This window comes from Bactrocera oleae, chromosome 2, assembly GCF_042242935.1.
Source record: "Bactrocera oleae isolate idBacOlea1 chromosome 2, idBacOlea1, whole genome shotgun sequence".
In the NCBI taxonomy this organism is placed as follows: Eukaryota; Metazoa; Arthropoda; class Insecta; order Diptera; family Tephritidae; genus Bactrocera; species Bactrocera oleae.
In genome coordinates, this window is record NC_091536.1 from 20,549,689 (window position 1) to 20,572,347 (window position 22,659).

The 22,659-nt window shown below is 34.5% G+C and overlaps 2 protein-coding genes across 13 annotated transcripts in view; both read left to right on the forward strand.

The window, feature by feature from the left end:
- The window catches only part of tinc (transmembrane protein tincar), a 140,200-nt gene extending 130,770 nt beyond the window's left edge, over positions 1 to 9,430 (forward strand). For all 8 annotated transcript variants that reach the window (XM_014234613.3, XM_070111011.1, XM_036377421.2 and 5 more), the window contains 2 exons: positions 2,143 to 2,968; positions 5,795 to 9,430. In XM_014234613.3, coding sequence (XP_014090088.2) covers positions 2,143 to 2,968; positions 5,795 to 6,742 — 1,774 coding nt within the window. In that variant the 3' untranslated portion in view covers positions 6,743 to 9,430. The remainder of the gene's footprint in view (positions 1 to 2,142; positions 2,969 to 5,794) is intronic.
- Positions 9,431 to 10,507: 1,077 nt separating this feature from the next.
- loco (locomotion defects) overlaps positions 10,508 to 22,659 on the forward strand; it is a 40,272-nt gene continuing 28,120 nt past the window's right edge. Inside the window, exons 1-2 of one of the 5 annotated variants that reach the window (XM_070111051.1) lie at positions 10,508 to 10,596; positions 11,528 to 13,989. In XM_070111051.1, coding sequence (XP_069967152.1) covers positions 11,542 to 13,989 — 2,448 coding nt within the window. In that variant the 5' untranslated portion in view covers positions 10,508 to 10,596; positions 11,528 to 11,541. Of the gene's footprint in view, positions 10,597 to 10,830; positions 11,470 to 11,527; positions 13,990 to 17,771; positions 18,712 to 22,215; positions 22,572 to 22,659 lie in introns of those variants that run through there. The other 4 variants (XM_070111050.1, XM_070111042.1, XM_070111055.1 and 1 more) reach the window with 4 other exon arrangements.

Here is a 22,659-nt window from a genome sequence, read left to right on the forward strand (position 1 = left end):
GATTCAAATATCATTAGATGTATAATTTTAATTATCGAATATTTTTAATTATTGTCGAATGTCGCGGAGTTTAGTGGCATAAAAAATATTTTATACAGATCTATCAACTAAAAACTTGTTAGTCTCACCCTTTGGAACAAATATAGATAATAATTAAATTCAATATAACTATACCTTGCCTTTAAGGCCTTCTGATGACACATAAACTCATCTAGAGGCTTCCGTATGATATGTATGAGAACCAGTTCTCAGCGATTTGTATTTTAAACAGGCATTTATGTAAGTGGCCAAAGAAAAGTTGTCTCTTATTGTGATTCAGTTTAAGAAAATTTTACTATTTAATATAAATCCAAAGACATAAGTATTTGACACATTTATAATGCATCTAAACCCTACGTAATGATATTTCGCTCTGAACTAATTTCACATATATTTCAATTTCCGATTCTAAATCAAATGCATTCGGCAAATACATCGAGGTTGCTAAACTCGAACAAAGCTCGACTTGTGTTACTTCAACATTTTAGTATACTGTTAACGTGTACGTAATACCCCGCGTCTTAAAAGTAAATTTCAATGGTTTTTTTTGGATGTATGTTAGCAAATTAAAAATTAGTTGAAAAGAAACCCATTTTTAGCAGAAGCAGATGGTTACATTTATAATTTGCGGAGATCATTCATGAAACCCTTGTCTCATTGACAGTTTATACATTTAGAAAACATTTCAAAAACCCCTTTATATGCAAATGTTATAAAGCTATCTGCAAACTGCAAAGTGCTGTCAAAGTTGAAAGTAGCTTGACCTTAACACTAATGCCGTGTTTTTGAGAATTATTTCATAAATATCGTACAGATATAAATAGCATTTTCAGGGCTACTATATAGTGATCTTTTACTAGCATGAAAAATATTTAAAACAAGAAAAAACGTTAACTTCGGTTTTATCTAAGCTATAATACCCCTCACAAATACAGAGGCTCCTTACGAGAACTTGATTCCGATCGTTCAGAGTGTATGTCAGCTATATGCTATAGTGATCTGATCTGAGCTATTTTTGCATAAATGACACTGTTGCTTTTAGAAACTAACTCATGCTTAACTCAATTAATAAATGATACCTCGTCAAATAAAAAAGTTTTCCATGCAAGCCCTTTATTCCGATCGTACAGTTAATATGGCAGCTGGGCATGGAGATTGCATTATTGTCTTAAATACTAATTCAAATTTCGTAAAGATACCTCATCAAATGAAAGAGGAGCTAGTTTGTATATATACAGACAGACGGACAGACATACAAACAGACATGGCTAAATCAACTTAGCTCATTATGCCGACGCTCCGTTCTGGCTGTTACAAACCGCGTAGCAAACTTTATATACCCTGTTCAGAGTATTAATATGTTATATGTATATTTCAACTAAATTTTGCAGTGACTTATACCCAATTTTTTGTAAAATGCCCTTCCACTACAGTTGATTATATAGTTTGATTAACGTTAAATTGTTCTATTGCTTATTAAATAAAGCTTCGTCAAAGGTTAGATTAGTATCACTATTATGTCTCTTATGTAATTAAAATTATTGCTGCCAAGGACTAATACAAGTATGCTTATACTAATTAAAGTAAAGGTAGGATTATTAATAAATGAATATACATCGGATTATAAGAAGCCTATTTCTAAATAGAAATACGCATGTACATACATATAAATTGTGTGATGTGTTTAATAAGCTTAACATCCGGTGTTTGAGTTAATTTACATATGTGTATATGTACGAGTATATCAGAGAGGCCATAAAGGAATTAATACAAAGCAAGCATTATATTGTAGTTTTTTTAGTTAAACCAAATCATCTATTTTTGCTGCCACTGTGAAGCTTATGATTTCACATCATTCATTCATTTACTCATACTTGCATAGTTATATAATATGTACTCTGGAGCATAGTTATATAAATACATATACATACATATGTCTGTAGTGCAAAGGAATGTCTAACCTTTATAGTAATAAATTATGAAAAATGTACTTTCTTTTCTCCACTTTGCCACCCATTTAACCTTTCGCTGCACTCTGCCACCAACCAAACAACCAACCGACCGTTCAATGGAAAATATGAAATGTGAACTGTGGCACTGCAGCCATTCGCCCCGTGGAACCTCGATATGTTTTGCCAGTGTTGCGGGGGAAATTGACGACGGAGAATATGCGACACTAAGAACTGCCAGCGCTGCCAACATGGCAGGCATCACCGTTACCAGTATGAGCAGCAGCAGCAGCAGCCACAGCAAAACAGCAGCCAAAAGCAACATTGACCCTGTCATGACGATCGGCTGTGGCAATGAGACACATGTCGGCGGTCTCCCCAACAATCACACCACAACTCCCACCGGTGCGCATGGCATGAAGCTTTTACAACTAAGCGAATACGATGAGCTGCCACCGCCACCACCACAACTAATTTCAACTGGTGGTGGCAATCACTCAACAGCCGTTCATGCAGATTATACCAACTACGTTAGTGGTGGTGTTGGCACTGACAGTGGCGGCAGAGGCATCGGTAACTGCAACAACACTACGGGCAGTGGTAGCTTCGGTGATGACAGCACCTCGGAGGAGGGTAAACTGTTAGCTTGTGTGCGTGATGATAGCGTGACATATGCATCTACGCGCGATTTAGAGCCGCCAATGGCAACAACACTGCCACCACCCCCACCAACACATGCCACAGACCAGCAGTCAACCGGCATCAGCTCTGCTAATATCAACACCACTAGCGCTAATGGTTTAAAAGAGATGAATATGAGTGGTGGCGGTGTTGGTGGTGGTACTGCTGTTACTGGTATTACTATAGCAGGCCGAGCTCCCCAAGCAATACCGGAGAATATGCAATTGTCTTCGTCGCCGGAGCACCTAGTCAGCCCATTGGCACCGGTGACGGTCACCGTACACACCAACGAGGCACATGTGAGTACATATTTATAACTAATTATATAATTGCAATAATATTTACACTTATAAACGGTATATGGCATATGTCAAAATTAGAATCATATGTGAATTGAAGAGATGCACACTGCTAATACTGTTGTTGTAACAATGGGGTGAATGGTAGTAAAGTGTAATTGTCTAATCTACTTTAATTGAGTTTGAGCCAATTGCTGGATTTTATTAGCAAAGATCAATAGTTGCACAACTAATGTGACAAAAACAAAACAAATGCAAAGCAAAAAAAAAAAAAACAAAAGTTTAAGTAATCGAATGTTGACACTCACACGCCATATATACGCTTATAGTTCTAATATGAAGCCACTTTTGTGTTTAATTTATAAAGTGCAAAAGGTAATTCCTATTCAAATCGAAGAACAAGCCAGTGTTGCTAAACTCTATTTAAGACCCTGAGGTGATAGGCACCTTAACTCCAACTATAATGTTATCCATTGGTAAAACAATACCAGATTTCTTTTAATCGTGAAAAGTCGTGAAACTAAAAAAACTTTAGTATCAGTATTTATTGTCAAGTGAAAGAATTATCAACTATTTGCAGTCATATTTTTGAAAACGCCTTGTTTCACAATTTTTCAATTTTTTGTTGAAGAATGATCCAAATTGGTAAATGTCACCAAACGCTTCTAATCGGTTAATTGCTTGAAGATCAAGCTTTAAAGCTTTTTTGTTTTCTAGAAGAATTTGCCGCTTGGGTGGTAAAATCATATTTCTGAGTTTATTTTTTAATAACGAAACTTTATACAAAATATTTTAAATTCACAGAGAATTCCGCAACTATTAATTACTATTAAACACTATAGTTATTCCATAATGAAATTTCTTTTTTAAAAAATATCAGACTTTGATTCATTGTAGCTAGCGAAAACTAATAAGCTTAACTGTAGCTTTCATAAAGCTTTGAACATTTTTTTCCGCTCTTCACTAAAAAACTTAAAGCTTAATAATTAAGCGCTCAGTGTACAAGAGCAGGCAAAATAGTAACAGTAATTATAAAATTGATCGCTTTTACATTTCGCCGTAGCAATTTTATAATTTAACATTTCTTCATAGACAAAAGCAAATTTTTTTCAACGAACGGGTATTAATTTTATAACGGAAACAACACTTACAATTTGTGACAACTGATGATAGCAGAGTGCATATGTTTGCCAGAGGAGGCGTAAAGCATATGTTGATCAGACGTCTGATGGCGGCAAACGATTTTGAGCCTGTAAAATGCAATTTTGACACGGACGAACGGCGGCAAAAACTTCAATATATACACAGCTACATTTGTATGTGCCAACAAACTTATTTATACAAAAAAGTTCTCAAACACACAAACATATAGACGGCTCAGCCCATACGATTTGCATACGACAACCCAACAACCCACCGAACGGAGGCCAAAGGATTTATTACGTCTGTCCGTGTGGTGGACCAATTCGACACGTTCATTGCACATTTATCACAGCAGTGACAGCGCCAGTGATGAGGTAGCTCCAACAAAGTGTGGTGCTTGCCACAAAAATATGTACCGCTAGTTGCAGGCGGCACACAGCATCATGCTGCAATATTAGCAATCCAAATATTTATTGGTAGCTGCTTCTTGCCTGGCTATGCCTTCATTTATTATCGGTGATTTGATTTCAATTAAATCGTAGCAACATTGATTTGTTGCTGCTGCACGAAGCGCTTGCAATAATTGCTGAAATCTGTGTCTGTCCTTAATACACAAATGTGTGTATGAGCGTGCTTGAGTGAGGATTTCGCTTTGCTTGGTAGATGGTGTGTATTCTACAGGCATAGGTATGGTTATATAATTAAAGTCCGAACGAACTGCAAGCATGTATAAGTAAGCCTAAGGCTAAACGCGTAGTGTAGCAAAACACAAAACTACAATTATATGAATTAACCGGTTAAAATAGTAGTTAGGCGTGGAATTCGGGTAGACGAATAATTTTAGTATGCATAATTAAAAAGGCGTCGGAATAGTAGCGGTTTTTGAGTGTTTTAAAAACATATTTTGTAAAAAAAATCACTAGATTTAATCAAAGGAAAATTTAAAATTAGGATTATTTTAAGCCTCATCTTTTCCGCAACTTTAAGCTGTACTTTATGTCATTTAATGTTTATTTTTCACTTTTATTAACAATTAGGCAACAATAAGTAAATGTTTGGCTCTACGCTCTTGCACTGCGCTCATAGCCTAAATTCAAAGCAATTGTGTATAATGTAGGAAGTTTGCGTAAACTATATTTGTGGACATTGGTAAGTGCCACCAGGGCGTATGATTAGCATTCACTGCCACTCAAAGTTATACTCGTAAACGGATGCCTTTGCTCTGGTAATTAAAGTTTGCTTTCGAGCTAGTTCGCTCACGAGTAATTGCTTAAATGGAAATGTGGATGATGTTTTGTTTACAAATTGCCAACAAATAAAGTGTTTCAAGGTGTGTGACATGTATATAAATTACAAATACTAAACATAAGTGTGTTTAGCCTTGAGTTTTGGCAACTGCTAATGAAAAACTCTACTTTACTTAATTTTTTGTACGGCTTGAATAGAAGATTGAGCCAAAACCGAAAGACGATACTTTAAGAGGTTCACTTGCAGAGTAATACTGCCTATTAAATAGTTTTTCAGAATATTTTAATGTATCTTTTACCTGTAACTGTCTTCCTAAGCTAAAGGAATACCTCAATCTCAATAAAAAATTAGACAATTAGAATCTTTCCGACATATGCCCATCTATGTTTTAAAAAAAATTTTATTTTAACTATTTTACAATAATTTTCGTTCCAGATCGCCTCCAGCTCAACACCACGTTGCTTACGACGTGCCGATTCAGGTGTACCAAACGAAGCGCTCACACCGCGCAGCGATACCACCTCCACCACTGAGAGCACCACTTCACCGCCCGAACGCGCACCATCTGAATCGTCAAGCGGCGTGCATTCGGGCGAGGAACGTGACGTCGAAGTGGTCATACGCCCACGTTCCGCCTGTAAGCCCCCACCAAAGCCGCCACAACCGCCCATACAGGAAGAACCCTACGGACGTTGCACCAACATGCGCATGTCCAGCTTTGGTGGCGATGCAATTGGTCTGGCTGGTCGCACACTTAACAGCGCCACCCTGCCACTGACACGTTCGGCGCCCGAACAGAAATTCGATTACGCCAATCATTGCAGCACAATGCCATTACCGGCGGCTTGTCACAATCAACAGCAAGCGGCGCAGGCTGTACGCGGTAGCGGCAACTATGGCATGACTACATCAGCATACTCGATGCATTCACAACCACCGCTGCCGCTGCCGCCACCTCCGCAGCATAGCGGCTTAAGCAGTTTTCGTTCGCAATATGCCAACTCAGCGGTGGCGATGGCCGGAGTGAATGTAGCGCGCATGCAACAGCATGAATCGCAGCAACAGTACTCAGAGCCACTGTCAACATCACCACCGCCGCCACCACCGCCCGTCGGCATGCACACCACACTGCCGAACGGTGTGCGTTACTCAAATCCGCATTTCTTACGCCGACTGCCGCATGTCAGCAAAGCGGCTGAATCGCCATATGGACATTTGGGATTGGGCGCTGGCCATCATACTTTCTCCAAACTACTGCAAGATCCACTACAGCATAGTCTAGTCAATACAGCCATACCCGAAGATCGTGACTCGGCCAACTACTCCATGTCTTCAGAACATGACTGCGGTAATTTGTATGCCACCGCGGAATCATACAACTAAAGCGATGTTTGTCAAGAGGAAAATGTCATTGCAGCTGCAGCTCAACTGGATATGTTACATGCTTACTATGAAATTTAGATTATTTGACAAAACTAAAAATTATTTGGTATAGACAGCAGGCGAGTAAAGGAAATGATAACGAATTGTGGCTAACTAAAGTTTCGAAATGGGTAAAAAATAAAATATGTACATGTGCAAATTCTTTAGAGAACAGAGAAATATAAAAAATTATTTTTTATGATTTTAATTTTTTCTAGCTTAACGTCCTAACGAATAACCTTTAGTTCTAATTTCGGAATTCTTCGACTGAAGCTAATACGAACTTCAAAAATTAAAATTAAAAGTTGCTCTGAATGGAGACCAAAATATCAAAAGATGGCAGTTTTTAAACTAAAAATAAAAAAAATTAAAAAATTTTAGGTGACAGCGGAAATTCCTCGAATTAAAATTGATAAGTTGTTTCATCTATTCTCTGTTCATGTAAGGGATTCCGGGAGAATCGCGCAAAAAAATTCTAAGCTGAATAAACTGAAAAAATAAGGTGTATACCTTTGACAAATTTAATAAGCGACTCTATAAATCAAATAGAATGTTATATAGAGATCTTTTCTGTAACAGCAGAAGAACTTTCGGTAAAAAATTAAATAATATTTTTGTCAAAAATTTAATTTGATATTTAGCTTAAGCATAAGTTTGAAATCTTGTTTGGAAATAACGCTTTTTTTGCACTTGATTCTGAGTGTAATATTACAAAATTCATCCCAAATATGGCTTACAGCCGAGTTTTATCGTGTTTTGATAAACACTTATAAGACCTATAACTCTGCGAACTTCCTACTATTATAGCTGCCAAAATATTAAGCAAAGAAATTGATTTAAGTTTTATTTAGAAAACCAGTCAAAATGAAAATCATTGCTGATTTTTAGAATCATACTTTATTTTTTCCCCATTTTAGAGAGTCCAAGCAAAAAGTCACTGAAAGAGGCCATATACTGATACTTTTGAAAATTTAAATCAACCCAAATTATTTAAAAGTGAAATAATTAATAATAATTCAATAATATAAAACAACTACATATATTCATACATATATATAATATGTATATAAAAATAATTACGCCATGGTGTCACTCGCATCTCTCCCCGCCTATTGTATAAACTATTCATAATGAATAAAAATAAGATTAGACTATTTTTTAGCAATGCGCACTTTAAGTTTATATTAAACTAAATCCAAAATAAAATACAATTATAAAATAAATAAATAAAGTATTAAGAAATATCAAGCTAAATAAATTTGAGTTGTGCTAATTTAAAACGAAAAGTAAGCTAAAACTATTGTAAAAGCAGCAACAAAGTCTACAATTTGTATTTATGAGTATAAGCAAGAATAATGTTGTTTTCAAATGTGTGTGTGGGAAAGAGAAACTGAAATGAATTACACACTCTCAATAACAACAACGTATTCACCATTTCGTAACACATTTATTTAGCATGCTTTTAGGCGTAATATACACCAACAAGCAGATGTCGTTGGCTACTTATTGTAAACTACTTCCATTAAAAATATTATATATTTACAAAAACATATACATATAAGCATATATAAGTGATTAAGTGTATTATGCATATTTAATACAAAAAAGAATAGTAATAACATTAAATAAATAAATTACTAAAATAAAACAATTGACAGCAACAACAATGCATATATATTTATAAGTCCCTATGTATGCATGAAATATAAATAATTTCAAACATATAAACGTATATTTATAAATGGCTGCTTTTAAATGTTAATACACATAGCAAATAATACTAAACTCATCACTACTAAATTAATGCTATTTAGCATTAACAGTTCAATGGCTCGCATTTCTAATTTTATAATTAATTATATTTTGTGTAAATGTACTAAATTTAAGTACATACATGTATACATATAATACATACATACGTACATAGATGTTAAGCACAAAAAAAAAGTAAACTGCGTGTATAAATTATTTATACATATACACATACTTACTTATAATTTGGTGTGTTGTGTTGATTATAGCTTTCGTACATATGTATTTTGTTAATATTGCATACATACATAAGTAGTAAGCTTTTTTAGACGTCATTAGATTGATTAAGCTAATTATAATAACATGCGTACACAAATCCATGCAATCACAAGCATGAATGTGTGAGAATTTGTGTGTAAACGCTATTACAATAAATATAAATATGACAATTTAATTATGTAACAGCAGAAGTGCTATCAGCAAAAATATCATATTGTATAAGTACATTAAACTACTCACACAAAATTGGCATTAAAAAGTTTGATATACATACAATAAAAAAAGTTTTTTTTTTATTTTCAATTTTAATTAACGAAAAATAAACTTTTATTCTCGAAATTAAATTGCAACTTTTATTTATTATTATAATAAGTGTAACGGAAATGAACTACATTTTCACTACATATTGCTGAGCTGTTAGTATTTGGACTAATGTGAACCTCGTTGAGTTCGAAGCAAATAGATTGGCCTAAAATAAAAATATCCAGCTTTTCTGTACTGAAGTCTACATTATTAATGTCTATCAAATCACTTAAAGACTTATTCGAATACTGTAAACACGACATTTTCCAAGAATTTGTGACAATTAATAAACTTACTATGAATATGAATTCAAAAGAGTTGTTTTATTTTTGTTTTTTCCTCTTATTCAGCCAGTTGCGTAGTCATTCCGACAACAGATATTCGTAAAAAAAATTATTTCACACGGTGAAACAATATTATCAAAAATAACAAGGCGCAACAAAAAATAATCACAATAAAATTACTGAAAAAGATTTGCATGATTTGCTATTACCTATTTACTATTTCTTCATATATTTTTATAAATATACCAACTTTTCTACAAACATGCAAATTGTGGTTTTGGTTAGTTCATAGTACATTTGGAGAGAATTTAATGTTTACAATTCATTAACTGTACAAATATAGGTATGGGAAGCTCAATAAATAACAACAGACAAACAGAAAAAGGACTAAAAGAAAGTAAAAAAAAGTTAATTTAGCTGTTAGCTGTCAGAAAAATACTTCTCTGGTGCAAATTTAATTTATTTCATTCCAAATTGATTTTTTGTTTGTCCAACTGTCCGATTTTACTGGTAATTAAATTTGCTATAAAAGTGCCTAATTAGCATATGCAAATGGTCCGAGCTTTGCCGTATATAACTAATTAAATTAAAATATTTATTAACACATAATTAAAGCGTTCCATAAAAAAATGCAAATATAATTAAATATGATATATTATAGATTTATATTTCACATTTAATTTTACTATAAATTATGCTACTTATTAAACAAAATATGTTTTAAAGAGAATCGGAAAAGGAATATAAATGCGCACTACGCACTTTGTCTGAGCAATCAATCATTCATAATATATTAAATATTTATAGTTATTTAGATTTTTTTTCTTTTATGATATATATTTTTTAATATTTTACTTTATTACAACTAAATTTTTTTTTGTTTCCACAAATCGCACTGACACTTTATGTGTCATAAAATTATAATTAAATAAATATATTTTGAAAATAATTTTATGCTTTTAATCAATATGTATCTATGTGCCTATCTGCTTCTCTCCGGGATGCGTTCAAGCTGAATGTATTATAATTGATTCTCTTTGCAACCCTGTGCACTTCAAGCATTCCTTCATTCTCGCCATTTTCCATATTTGACAATTTATTTGTGAAAAAATGCCAAACTGTGTAAGATCGTTGCGCTTGCGCTGTGTATTGTTAAACAAATTAATAAATATTTTAACAAAAAAGCCGCAAATCGTTGTAAGTGGAACAACTAATGATATATAAAAGCAAAATTACTGAATATCATGAAAATAGAGATATAGCATGGCATAAGAAAGGCTTGCAAACACTCACCAAGGCTGCAAAATTAACTACAAATAATTGCAGATATAGTTGTGAACTCCAATTATGATTAATTATATTATTGGAAATATTTACACAAAATTAAATTATAATAATAGAGAAACTTTAAAAACGAAGCAACGACGGCATATGTTTAATAAGATTTAAAGCATTTGTATATAATTGGTAACTTTTAACAAAGGAATTCTGTAACCGATCCACTATCTCTTCATTTGGTAATTTGACATTTTTTCTCAATGAAAACTGGACTGGTTGGTTCAATGGTGTATGCGGTGCAAGCTAGCCACGGCCAATACAAATAAAAGTGTACGTGAAATATATATGTATGTCAGCATCGACTGTTACAGCTATGTATATCAGCGCTGTACTGCCGATTTATTAATATTATATACGTACATACATATAAAATACTATAGTGTGGCTAAAGATAAAGTGCAAAAACAACAAGTAGCAGCAGCCAAAGTTGTAAGCGGATTGTCTCAGTTGGTGTGGAGCAAACTTGATTTTTACTTGTCTGCGTTTGTTGTCTCATTGATATACGATAGTAGCAGACGCAAAATAAACCGAAAACTAGCTATAAACTTGCATTTTATATTGCAAGGGTTGCGGCTGCGCTCAATTTTCATTTTCCTGTGATTTTGCAGTATAGAAACGAAACACCTATTATTGAAAGTAATAAGCACAATAAAAAATTGAGAAACTGATAAGTAATATTAAAATTTTCAAGTGACAACGCATTCTACGCAAACAGAGTGCAAATACAAGTTTGTACGTTTAATTATTTTATATTTGCATTTAAAGCAATAAATATCACCAATATTTACAGCGAACACATTCAATATGCATCATCATCATCCACTGGCACCAACTCAATCTACCACTGGTGGCGCTTCGGCAAGCAGTAATGCATCGGTACCCGCACTACCAAATGTTGGTAGCATCAATGCCGGAATTGGCACTGTCAGTGTAAACAACCCAAGCACTAGTGCCGCAACATCTCATGTACAGCAGCGACGCCGAAAAAAGCGTCCGAATTATGGCACGCGTACCGTAGAGGTGCGTCGCGGTTATAATGGATTCGGCTTTACCATATCTGGCCAGCAACCTTGTCGTCTCTCATGTATTGTGTCTAATTCACCGGCTGATCAAGCAGGACTACGTGCTGGTGATTTTCTAATTTCAGTCAATGGTTTAAACGTGTCAAAGTTACCCCACGAAACCGTCGTGCAATTAATTGGAAATTCATTTGGTAGTATACGCATGCAAATAGCTGAGAACTATTATTCAGACAGCTCGGATGAGGAGAATGCGGCGCTTATGTTGCAACAACAGACAACAGTATCGGGATTGAATAATGTACTCACCAATCAATTAGGCTTTGGCGTGGGCGGAGCGCGTGCCAAACCGCGTTACTTGCATCACAAAGCGAAGATGCATCGGTTACGAAATTCACCGCAAAAGAAGCGTACAGTAACTTTGCAGCAGCAGCAGCAGTTAGTACGTGCAGAGCAACTATCGAAGTGTGTGTCTGCGCTCAAACCAATTGAATTGCAAAAGTTACGCCCGCTCATCGAAGATCTACCGCTACCCTCCAACAGTTCAGTTTATGTTATGCCCAGCGCTAGTGCACCAAATGACACAACTGTTGGTGCCGCAGCAGCATCAAATTCCGCCGCAGAATTAGCCAATGTGAATGCAATGGCGCGTGCACCGGCAGCTGCTTTAGAATATCGTGCCATTGTCGGTTATCTAGGTACTATCGAAATGCCGAAACAGATTTCGCACAGCTCCAAATTACAGACGGTACGGTCATGTATACGCAAATTGCGTCAAGAGAAACGTCAACCCAATATGGTATTAATGACAATATTACCCGATTGTCTCCGTCTTCAAGCAGCGAATGGCAATACACTGGCGAGTTACGCCTCCGAACGCTTAAACTATGTGAGCTCATCATCGGAGAGTGAGAATCGTTTTTTTGGTTTGGTCACTAGCGCCGTACACACTTCGCAAATGGACGAAGATGATGATGATGACGATAACGGTCAGGGAGTAGTGGGTGTCGGAGCCGTTCCAGGCAATGCGCACGTTAGCATATCAAATAGTTGTCATGTCTTTGTTGTGGACACAAAACTATGCGAACATCAGGCGCATGTGCCGCGAGCTGCCGAATTTCGTATTCACTGCACACGCGATCCCATATCCAGTTTGTGTCTGGAGTTTCCAAACAATTCAGAATACGTGGTAAATCTCATACGTAGCATGTATACAATGCGTATAATGCCACCAGTGGTCAGGCACCATGGCGCCGAAGATATTGTAAATGGTTACGGAGGTGGTGGTGCTGGTGCTGGTGGACCTGCAGCTGCGGCGCATTCTCCTCAACCTAGTAATCACAGCGAAATCTCAACAACTACATCAAATTCCGATTCTGGTATCGGATTTCACAATGATTGCAATAACATATCTGATCGCATACTGGTGGTGGACTTTCCTGGTGCGCCTGAGCTGCGCATGCGTCCAATGGGCGCGCGCCCTATGGGTATATTCAATAATTTTGATAATGTCACTAATAAGCGACCACCAACCGTACGAGCAGTGGCAGAAGTGAATTCACCGCCACAAAGCGTCGATATGGCATCCACAAGCAACTCACACAGCGCAAATTCAAGACCAAATCTACTTTCTAATTTTAACCTCATCAAAAGTCCTGCCACTTCGCTGCAGACAACACGTTCCTGTGACGATGTATTGGCTTTGGTCGAACGCAGCGCAGATGACGGTGAAACCGCCGCTTTGGATCAACAATCTCTTATCGCACCACACGCATCCATGGATGATATATCTTTGCACTCGACCGCTCCCTCAGCGTCTGCTATTACTTGTTCTGCTGCCGATGATCATCTCTTCTTGCATCCAGCCGCTTGCATGTTGGCTATGCAACATCAAAAGCAACGACCCACTGCTAATCAAGTGTACGCGTTGCTGCAGGATTGTCTTTCACGCGCACGTAATGCACGTCAATCGCTACCATCAGCACATACAGCCACCGATGGGTTACCGAACGCACCGAATTCGCAAAAGGGCAATTCGACTGCTGCCTCTGCTGCACTAACTAAACGACACTCAATTGGTTTTGAGGCATCAGATATTACGCCGCCTGTGTCCGCGCTTACTGTGGGCACCTTTGAGACGAACACGTGGAAGAGCTTACAAGACTTGCGTGAAAATGAAGAGTCGCTTGCGTCACGTACACCAGATGGTATCAATAGTGAGCCGAATCTACTGGTAAGTTAAATGTGCACTATTTATGTACATATGTGTATTTGTATAATTTTCTCTAATAGCCAACTTCTGCCATTAAAAATTTCCAAAACTTTTGGTCTTCGAAAAGTTTTACTTTAAGTATACCCGTAGCTTAGTGAAACTTTTATAATATATCTTTTAATCCGCTCAAATACAAATATTTTTGCTACTCGCCTAAATACCCATGCAGTTTGTTATAGGTCTTGACTAAGAAGGTCTACAGTTTCTTCCGTCAGAATCAATTAGCGATGCGATCAAATAAAAATCAACATGTACTCGTATTAAATCTATCCAAAGCAGATCTTGAGCCCCTTTTCTATCACTATAATCCCTACTCAATGGATATCGAGCAGAATTTATTCCTTCGATCCCATTATTCTCGCCAAAAGCTGATTTTTGTTCAAAGATCCAACCACACGTGTTCTTAGCGGGTTAATGTGTGCACAGTGCTACAAAAAAGTATGAACTCGAAATACCTGGGAAGTGATGTTATTTTTATTGTAGGTCTTATCGAGTAGAACGACATATCAATTTTGGATTTTGCCAAACACCCCAAAATCTCGACTTACGCGTAAAACACCGATTTTTCTTAGTTTTGCACACTATTAGCCCGTATCTAAGCTAATTTTCAATATATTTCTAATTTTCAACTTTACGAAAGAAAAAAATAGAGCTTCCAAATCATATATAGATGTCTTAATAATGCTTAAGAGGTTTATTTGTTTTTGCACAATAAATTTAAATTTTGTTACCCTTTCCTCCTTTTTTTTTGACTTTGGCGATATATTCATACAATATTTTGTAAGAAAACTAAATAAGTTTTTTTTTCATCATTTCATACTTAGTCTTTGAATCAAACAATAACTCATTTAGTTTTCTTAAACAGTTAGTTTTCTTACACACACAACCCGACCCAAAGTACCAGTTATATCAAAATCAGCTTTCTCAGTAACCGGTTTTAATTAAAGATAATTACATTTCATATTTAGTTATTCCATACAAATATAAAAATAGTTTGATAGTTATTGTTAGTTAATTTTCATTCAATATATGCTTTTACACTTTTCCAATATCCTTATCAACAGAAACTAACTGATAAACAAATTACATCACACAATACATTTAATGAGCACACTCGAAAACAAGCCAGTTTGTTTTGTTTTTGTCAAGTAGTCGATATTATTGATAAAATTACCTACATAACTACCTACACTGGCAAAAATTTTGTGAATCGGCTTAAAAGCTGTTTTATTTTCTTGTACTTGTATCGGTGAAATACATTTCCCAAAAGGTTTTGAGAATTTCTGTCAATGTGGTAATCTTTAGCTGGATAAAAGATAAAAAATGGGTACGTTCCGGTAACACATGAGGGTGTCCCATTTAGTGCTTATCCTCGCCGCTCAATAGCAATGGTAACTATTGCAAGTGACTATCGTATAGTCGTTGGATGGAAAGGTTTTTGTAGAACCTGCCCAGTTACCTCATAAGATAACGTGGTCTCGTATTGGCAGACCGCGTATTAAAGCTGGGGGAGTCATATCCTGCATGTAATGTTGGGCATAAGAAGGTGTTGGAAGGAACTCCTATTCTAAATTTTTATATTATCAAATTGATTTTTTTATTTGGTTAATAACCGCTCCCCAACTAATATCTATAACGACAACAAATACCTCCTTTAAGCGGGTTTCCGTGTACTACGTAGATTACTTACTTACGCGAATTGCCTTACGTTGAAAGAAACATTTTTACGTATGTATAAAAAAAAGCTCTCAAAGAGCTAGTAACATACATGTGTTTCGAAAGACGCTGTTATCGCTATCAGTAAATTTGCCCCACAATTTGTGACATCTTTTCATGCCGAGTATTAGTAATGTTTTGTATGAATTTGAGTTTGAGTGCTGGCAGTAGTGCGCTAACTTTTCAACAGGAATATACTTGTATATAAGTGAATTAGAGCTGCGGTGTATCTCGGAAAAAAACAATCAAAACAAAAACAAAACCGTATTATAAATATTTGAGCAGTCGGTCTTGTAAGCTCTGCGGTCCGCCATAAATTGAGGCAAATTATGATATATCTTACATATATACTTAGTATGTAAATTATGCATTGCACTGATAAAGGAACTAATTGTGTATGCAAATGTGGTGAATTTAAAGATTTATGCGGCAGAATAAACAAGTGAACACTCGTCGTGACTTGTGCGCGAGCGGTCGATGGTGTTGGGGTCAAAACCGAACGTGAACGAATTCAATTTACAAGTATGTGCCCAGCAGTGTTGAATGTCGCTTCAAGTATAGATTTCTTGAAAGAAAATTAATTTCCGCAGCAACAAATTCTTTTGATGCTCGACATTCGTCCAGCGCTACCATAATTGAATGTCGGCCCCACTTTAGCTGCATTAGACGTTAGCAAATCGGTGGGTGTAGTATGACTGCGCGCTCTATACCCATCCTATGGGAGTTTAAGGTCCATTATTACTGAAAAATATGGCAATAGTTCTTTTCAGTCACAAAACCACATTATTTAATTATATGTAAATGTTTGTAGCAAATTTTTGTAGCGCTTCCGTTGTGTTTATCTCGAACTCAAAAAACGGCAAATAGTGCAATTTCATGCTGACAAGACGCGCTTACGTCATCGAATTTGATTGCATTGAAGTTTTTTTTTGTTTTTTGTAAACTAATTGTTTCATATTTCTTGCTTTTGTTTGTGTTATTACATTCGCTTGTGACGCGTATTTTCTGCATTGTTGTTGTTTTTATTAATTTTATTGTTCTACTGTCGCTATTCCGTAGCACAACCGTCGTTGTATGTACTTTAATTGCTTTAATTTAATTTCGACCAATTAATATTTGTAAATTCAATCATATACACATACAAACAAACACACATATGTACATGCGAGTGCATAAGCTCCCGTCAGTCACTTGACTGACAATAGTCGTTAAGTTTACTCAAGTGCTTTGGTGATATTGCAACGTGTTCAGTGTGTGTGTGTGTTCATAAAAATTTTTGTTATTGTTCTCGAATTGCTCGAATGACCTTTTGTCAATTTGTTGCTCCTTTCTCGACTAGTCATCAGCGTTTTGACTGCCATTGCATGTTGTTATTTTATTTGTTTTCGCGTTGCGCCTCTGATCGTGTGTATTGTAAGTGTTTGTGATTTTCTTTTGTCACTGAAAAAAATCTATTCGCTCAGTTACTAGCATCGCTTTTGCTTTGTACGGACAAGCCAATATTCTACACGGATTCCACTGAGTTTTCGCTGCTAAATAGTGAAATGTATTGTAAAAAAAATATATATATATACATATATACAGAAAAGTTACCAAAACAAAAAAATATTTATAATATCAATACTGATGCGCCGTCTCAGCTGGAAGGTCCAGCTGTGCTAATAAGTGCATAACCACGTCCATAATTTAATTAAATACATGTATTTATGTATGCGCGTTTAATGTGAAAAAATTTCGTCGCGCCGCATTTTATTCTTAAACGCTTCCTCAATGTGAATTTATTGCGATTGATTTGTTATTTAAAAATGTTTATTGTCAATTAAATATAAGAAGTATTGTTGGCAAAAAATAAAACATGTCGTGCGCGTTTAAAAACATGAAATGTAATTATTTGCATGCGACCTCTTGTGAAAAATAAAATAAGTTCAGCGGCGCAATAACGAAGAAATTCTAAAAAAGATAATTTTTTTAAAACAAAAACCACGTCACACACAAAAATAAAAAATAAAATCTTGAAATTAAATTTCGAAAACTGTTAGAAAAGTAATAAACATATATGTATATAACGAGATGTTTTGTGAATCAGTAACAATTTACAGATTTCGCATATCTTTTATGTAGTAGTTTTGTCAGAATTGGGCCAAATTTTAAAAATTCCACCTTTTCAGAAAATGCGTTTAAAGATAAATGACACGTCGTGTCTAACCAGCGCGGTGCCGGGTTTGGGGCTTAATACCTCGTAAAACAACATGCTTTCGATCAAATCTTAGTTAGTCAGTTATGTCTACATTAGAATATGTGTAATAATATGCAAAAAAATCGAGTTTTTCAAACTGCAAAGGTACAACAATTTTCACTTTATTCAATTATAAATTAATATATCATTTAAACTACAATACAATTAAAAGTGGACATCTCTTAATAAAAAAAAACACAAAAAAACCACACATTCAAAGTTAACAACATTTGCTATTCCATATTTGTCTGCTTTCTTCATGAATCAAATAAAAAAATAAAATCAAAAATCAATGGGATTTTTAACACAACGAAACACTTTAGTAAAATGTGCTCTTACTGATCGCTGTTGTTGTGTTATTTGTAAATTTAATTTTTAAATTAGAGTTTGAAGGCAGCTCAAACCCACAACTTGCGATTCTGCGTTTAATGTGTTTCGGATGTTTTGTGTTTTCGACGCTATCGCTGATAAGTGTAACGACTTTAGTTTTGTAAACAAAACGCTGTTATAAGACTCAGCCCGCCCAATAGGCGGGGCGTGTGTTTGTGACACTACGTAACTGCATATTTTGCAATTAAACGTAAGCAACATAAGTGTGTAATAAAAATAATACGCTCGTACACATTTGATTCCTGCGAAATATTTCGAATTTCGAAATTCACGCATTTGAATGGACAATGAACAGCATGCTGGAACTTGTCTGCGGTTTATATTCCGAGGAGAATGAGCCGGTAAGTCGAAATGTATGTGTAATTATATCCGCTAAAAGGTAAATTTTTGAAATATATGTAGGTATCTATGTCTTTATCAAAATGTGTATTTTGAAATTGAAAAGGCTTACGCCATATTTACCAACTGCTCAAATATTATCGTTTTAATTCACAAAATTGCGGTCTAAAAGGAATTTAACTTTTATTCGCTTGCTAAAAGAAAAAAAAAGTTTTTTTGCGCTATACAAGTATCTAGACGTTATACAAGGAATATTGAATAAAATTTAGGTCTGAGGAGCACTATGTTGTTATAGAAAATTATTTTTGCTTACTTTGGCTTGAAAACGCAATCAGTTAGAAATGCCGATACACTATAATTTTTTTTTTTTAATTTATCGCCAGTTTGTTATCGATAAACATAAAGTGTTTGTGTATTTATATATCATATTTATACCGGATATAATGCATGTACAATAAATAAATTCCTGACTTCCAATCTATCATGTGGGTTTCGTCATCGCCTTAAATACTCGATCCTTAACTAATAAAAAATATAAAAGTTATGTGTTGTTTATTAACTTATTATCTTTTTCTGTAAAAGATATTGGTATACGAGTACTTGAATCTCAAATTTCCCCATCTCTGATCAATTACAAAAATCTATTCTTGTATTATTTTGTTTTAATTTATCATAAAACAGAACATTTTTGTATAACTACGAATAAAGTCTAAAATTGCATCTCACGGGCATACCGATGTTTTACGAGATAACAAAATATCAAAAATCTTTAACAAAATAAGAAATTAATATAGACCGTTGAAAAATTATCAGTAGTAAAACAGACATCTATTAAGATACTTCTGATTTTGCATTTATAACAACTAAACACGGTAAACCACTACGCTGACTTACAAATTTACATATTTTTTAACGAGGAAAATTAACTTGACCGAAACGTATTTATGTATAACCTTTTTGCCACACATCTACCTACATATAGGGACAAAAAGATTTTTGTATATACATAGGTATATTCGTTCGTTTGTGCTACAAGTGCTGAATAAAGCATATTTTTCCGAATTTATTATGGACATTACTAAAGTCAAATTGTGACAAGTGGAGTCAATTATTAATATGAAATTTGAATATGTGCGGTGTTTCCCATGAAAAATGCCAACACTGAAACCTTAACAAACCACTGAATGCTTTATAAAATTCAGATGAGAAAATTAAGGGTAAAAGTGCACGTAGCATGGCCAAATTGTAACGTATTTTTGCGGCATTAGTGCTTATACACGGCATATGTGCATAAGTATATATATATATTGCACATGCATGTGTTCTACAATGAAAATTAAATTCTATTTTTGAAAATACTAAGCATAATTATATGCATATATAGCAACATAGGTTTGTTCATGGTTATAGTGCATAAGGCATGCATGTGTAGGCATTTCCCCGACGGTAGTGGGATCCTGTTGCCACGGCACTTGTTGGCGTCGTATGTTTGCCTGTCGTAAGCGCGTTAATGTTCGTGCACTTCCACCTGTCAGGGTCTGTTGGTGTGTGCCACGGTCACTGCACACACAATCTGCCGTAATATTGGGGTGTTTTGTGTTTTAAAGCGCGCGAGCACAGGTTACAACCTGTTATCCTGAAATGGCGCATGCACTCGCACAGATGCATAGCAATGCAGCTGGTTGGCGGTTGAATTATTTTTTTTATTTTTCACCTAAAAAATTAGCGCAATGTTTAATGCTTGGTTTAAAATTGTATTTAACAGCTGTCATATTTTGTAATTAAACCACGTTTAATTCCTAAATAGAATAATATAAAGTTTCATAATTATTTCTTATTTATTTTAAATATTTGCTTAAATGATAACTTATTCATTTTAAATATATGATACATAAAATACTTGCACAATTCATTGAATATCTTATATTTAGATATATTCCCCCCGAAATTCTGTCTTTGTCCGTTCTGTTATTAGCGCTTAGTGACGTCAGAAAATTAGCATAATTTTTAAAACTTACAAATTTGTTCTTATCAATTTAATTTTTTTTCCAAAACTTAATTCATGCGCTTTTTATGTTAGCTGTATTTGTAATTTGCACATAAATGTCGTGTATACAAATAACTGGGCCCAAGAATTATGCGAATATCATAATTTTAAATTTTTTGTTCATTTAACCATTATTTTATTTTTGGGAGATATTGATCATGCTTTATTTTAATTGTAATTATTAGAAATATATATATTAACAAAGCTGAATTTTATCTTAAACATTTTTATCTTTCTTCCTTCGATATAAAAAGGTTTCAAATGTTTAAATTGTTTCCTTTAATTTTTTTCATTTGGTAAAATACGACGAGCCCGTGAACATTCATCGAATTCTCCCGTAAACCTTGCTTTCTATTCATATATCTTTAGAAGGCCTATATTATGGATTTCTTACTATAATATCGCGATTTCTTAATACTCGTGAATGGTGTTATAATAATTACAGAACAGCTTAGCTTTAGCAGTACAATCTGTAATTTTTGAATATTTTCTTTAAGCAAACGCTGTAATGTAGTTATTAGAGATTTGTACTGGACTCAGTAGAATCGGGTTCCATTTCCCGTTTTCGACCACCTTAAAAAAGAATGTTGCAATGGCAACGACAAACCAATTTTATATAGACATATATATTTCGTCGAACACTTTATTCGAAAATGTGCAAATATTGAACTTTTATGTTAAAAATAAATTTTAACAAGTTATGCAAAATTAAATTCATTAGTATAATATTTAAAAAAAAAAATCAGGCAGCTGTCGGCGTTTGTGTTTTTTCTTTTCTATGTAAAGTTTCGCCATATGAATGTAGGTATGCGATGAGTAATCAAAACGACCAACCACTACACACGAAATACCACCACCAGAGCACTGTGTGCATTAAATAATAAAATTCCGCTCTTTGGTTTGTTATTTCTTATAAAATAGTTATCAATGAAAATATCAAATTATATTTAAATTAAATTTATTTTTAGTAATTTTCATTTCATATAATAAAAATATACGCCTCACTTTAGTCACTGTGCACAAAACAACAAGTGTGAAGCAACAAAAAAGCGACTAGCATTGTTACTGCATTTCAGGCTTAAAAAAGGTGGCTCAGACACGCTCATATACCATGCAAACATGTGGTACTTAAATATATACTTGCACACATTTATACTTATATGCATAAATGTAACTATATGTACAACCAGTCAATAAAACTTACTACGTTATTTCAATTTCAATTTGACTACTTTTCTTCTGTATAAATTTTAAAAATATATATTTTTATTTTTGTTGTTGCATCGGTATTGTCATTTGTTTGGTGTAATTGACTTTTCCATTTTGTTGTTGTCGCTGTTTTTATGGTTAGTCATTTAGCGGCTGCGGGTTGGTGGTTGTTTAGCGTTAAGTCGTGCTGCTAGTTGTTAACATTCAACAATTTGTGTAAGCCGTAATACCGAATCAGTCTTTAAACGTGGCTCAAACGTGGTAGTGCTTACATATCGGTGTTCGGCGATTGTACATGCGTACCAACAACGCGGAACAAAGCGAATCGCACGCAGCACAAGTTAACAGCATTCAATTATTTAAATATTCCAAACGGAACGCATGCGCACAAATGTGAAATTGCGTGCAATGAAAAAGTGAATTCTGAATTTGTGCATTATTATTTAAATACAACTATGAGAAATGTGGTTGCAATTGTGAGAAAGTTTTACTAACTGTTTGAAAAAACAGTTTTTCTAATTCAAAATATATATAAATAAAAAACAAAATAAAAAAAAGTTTCTGTTTCACAATCACAAGAAAATTTTAATACCAAAAAATGCGTGTGTAAGTTTAATTTATATAATAAAAAAATAAGTGATAAGTGGATTATTTACCAATATATTTTTTGATAAAAAGAAAGAACCATGAAACC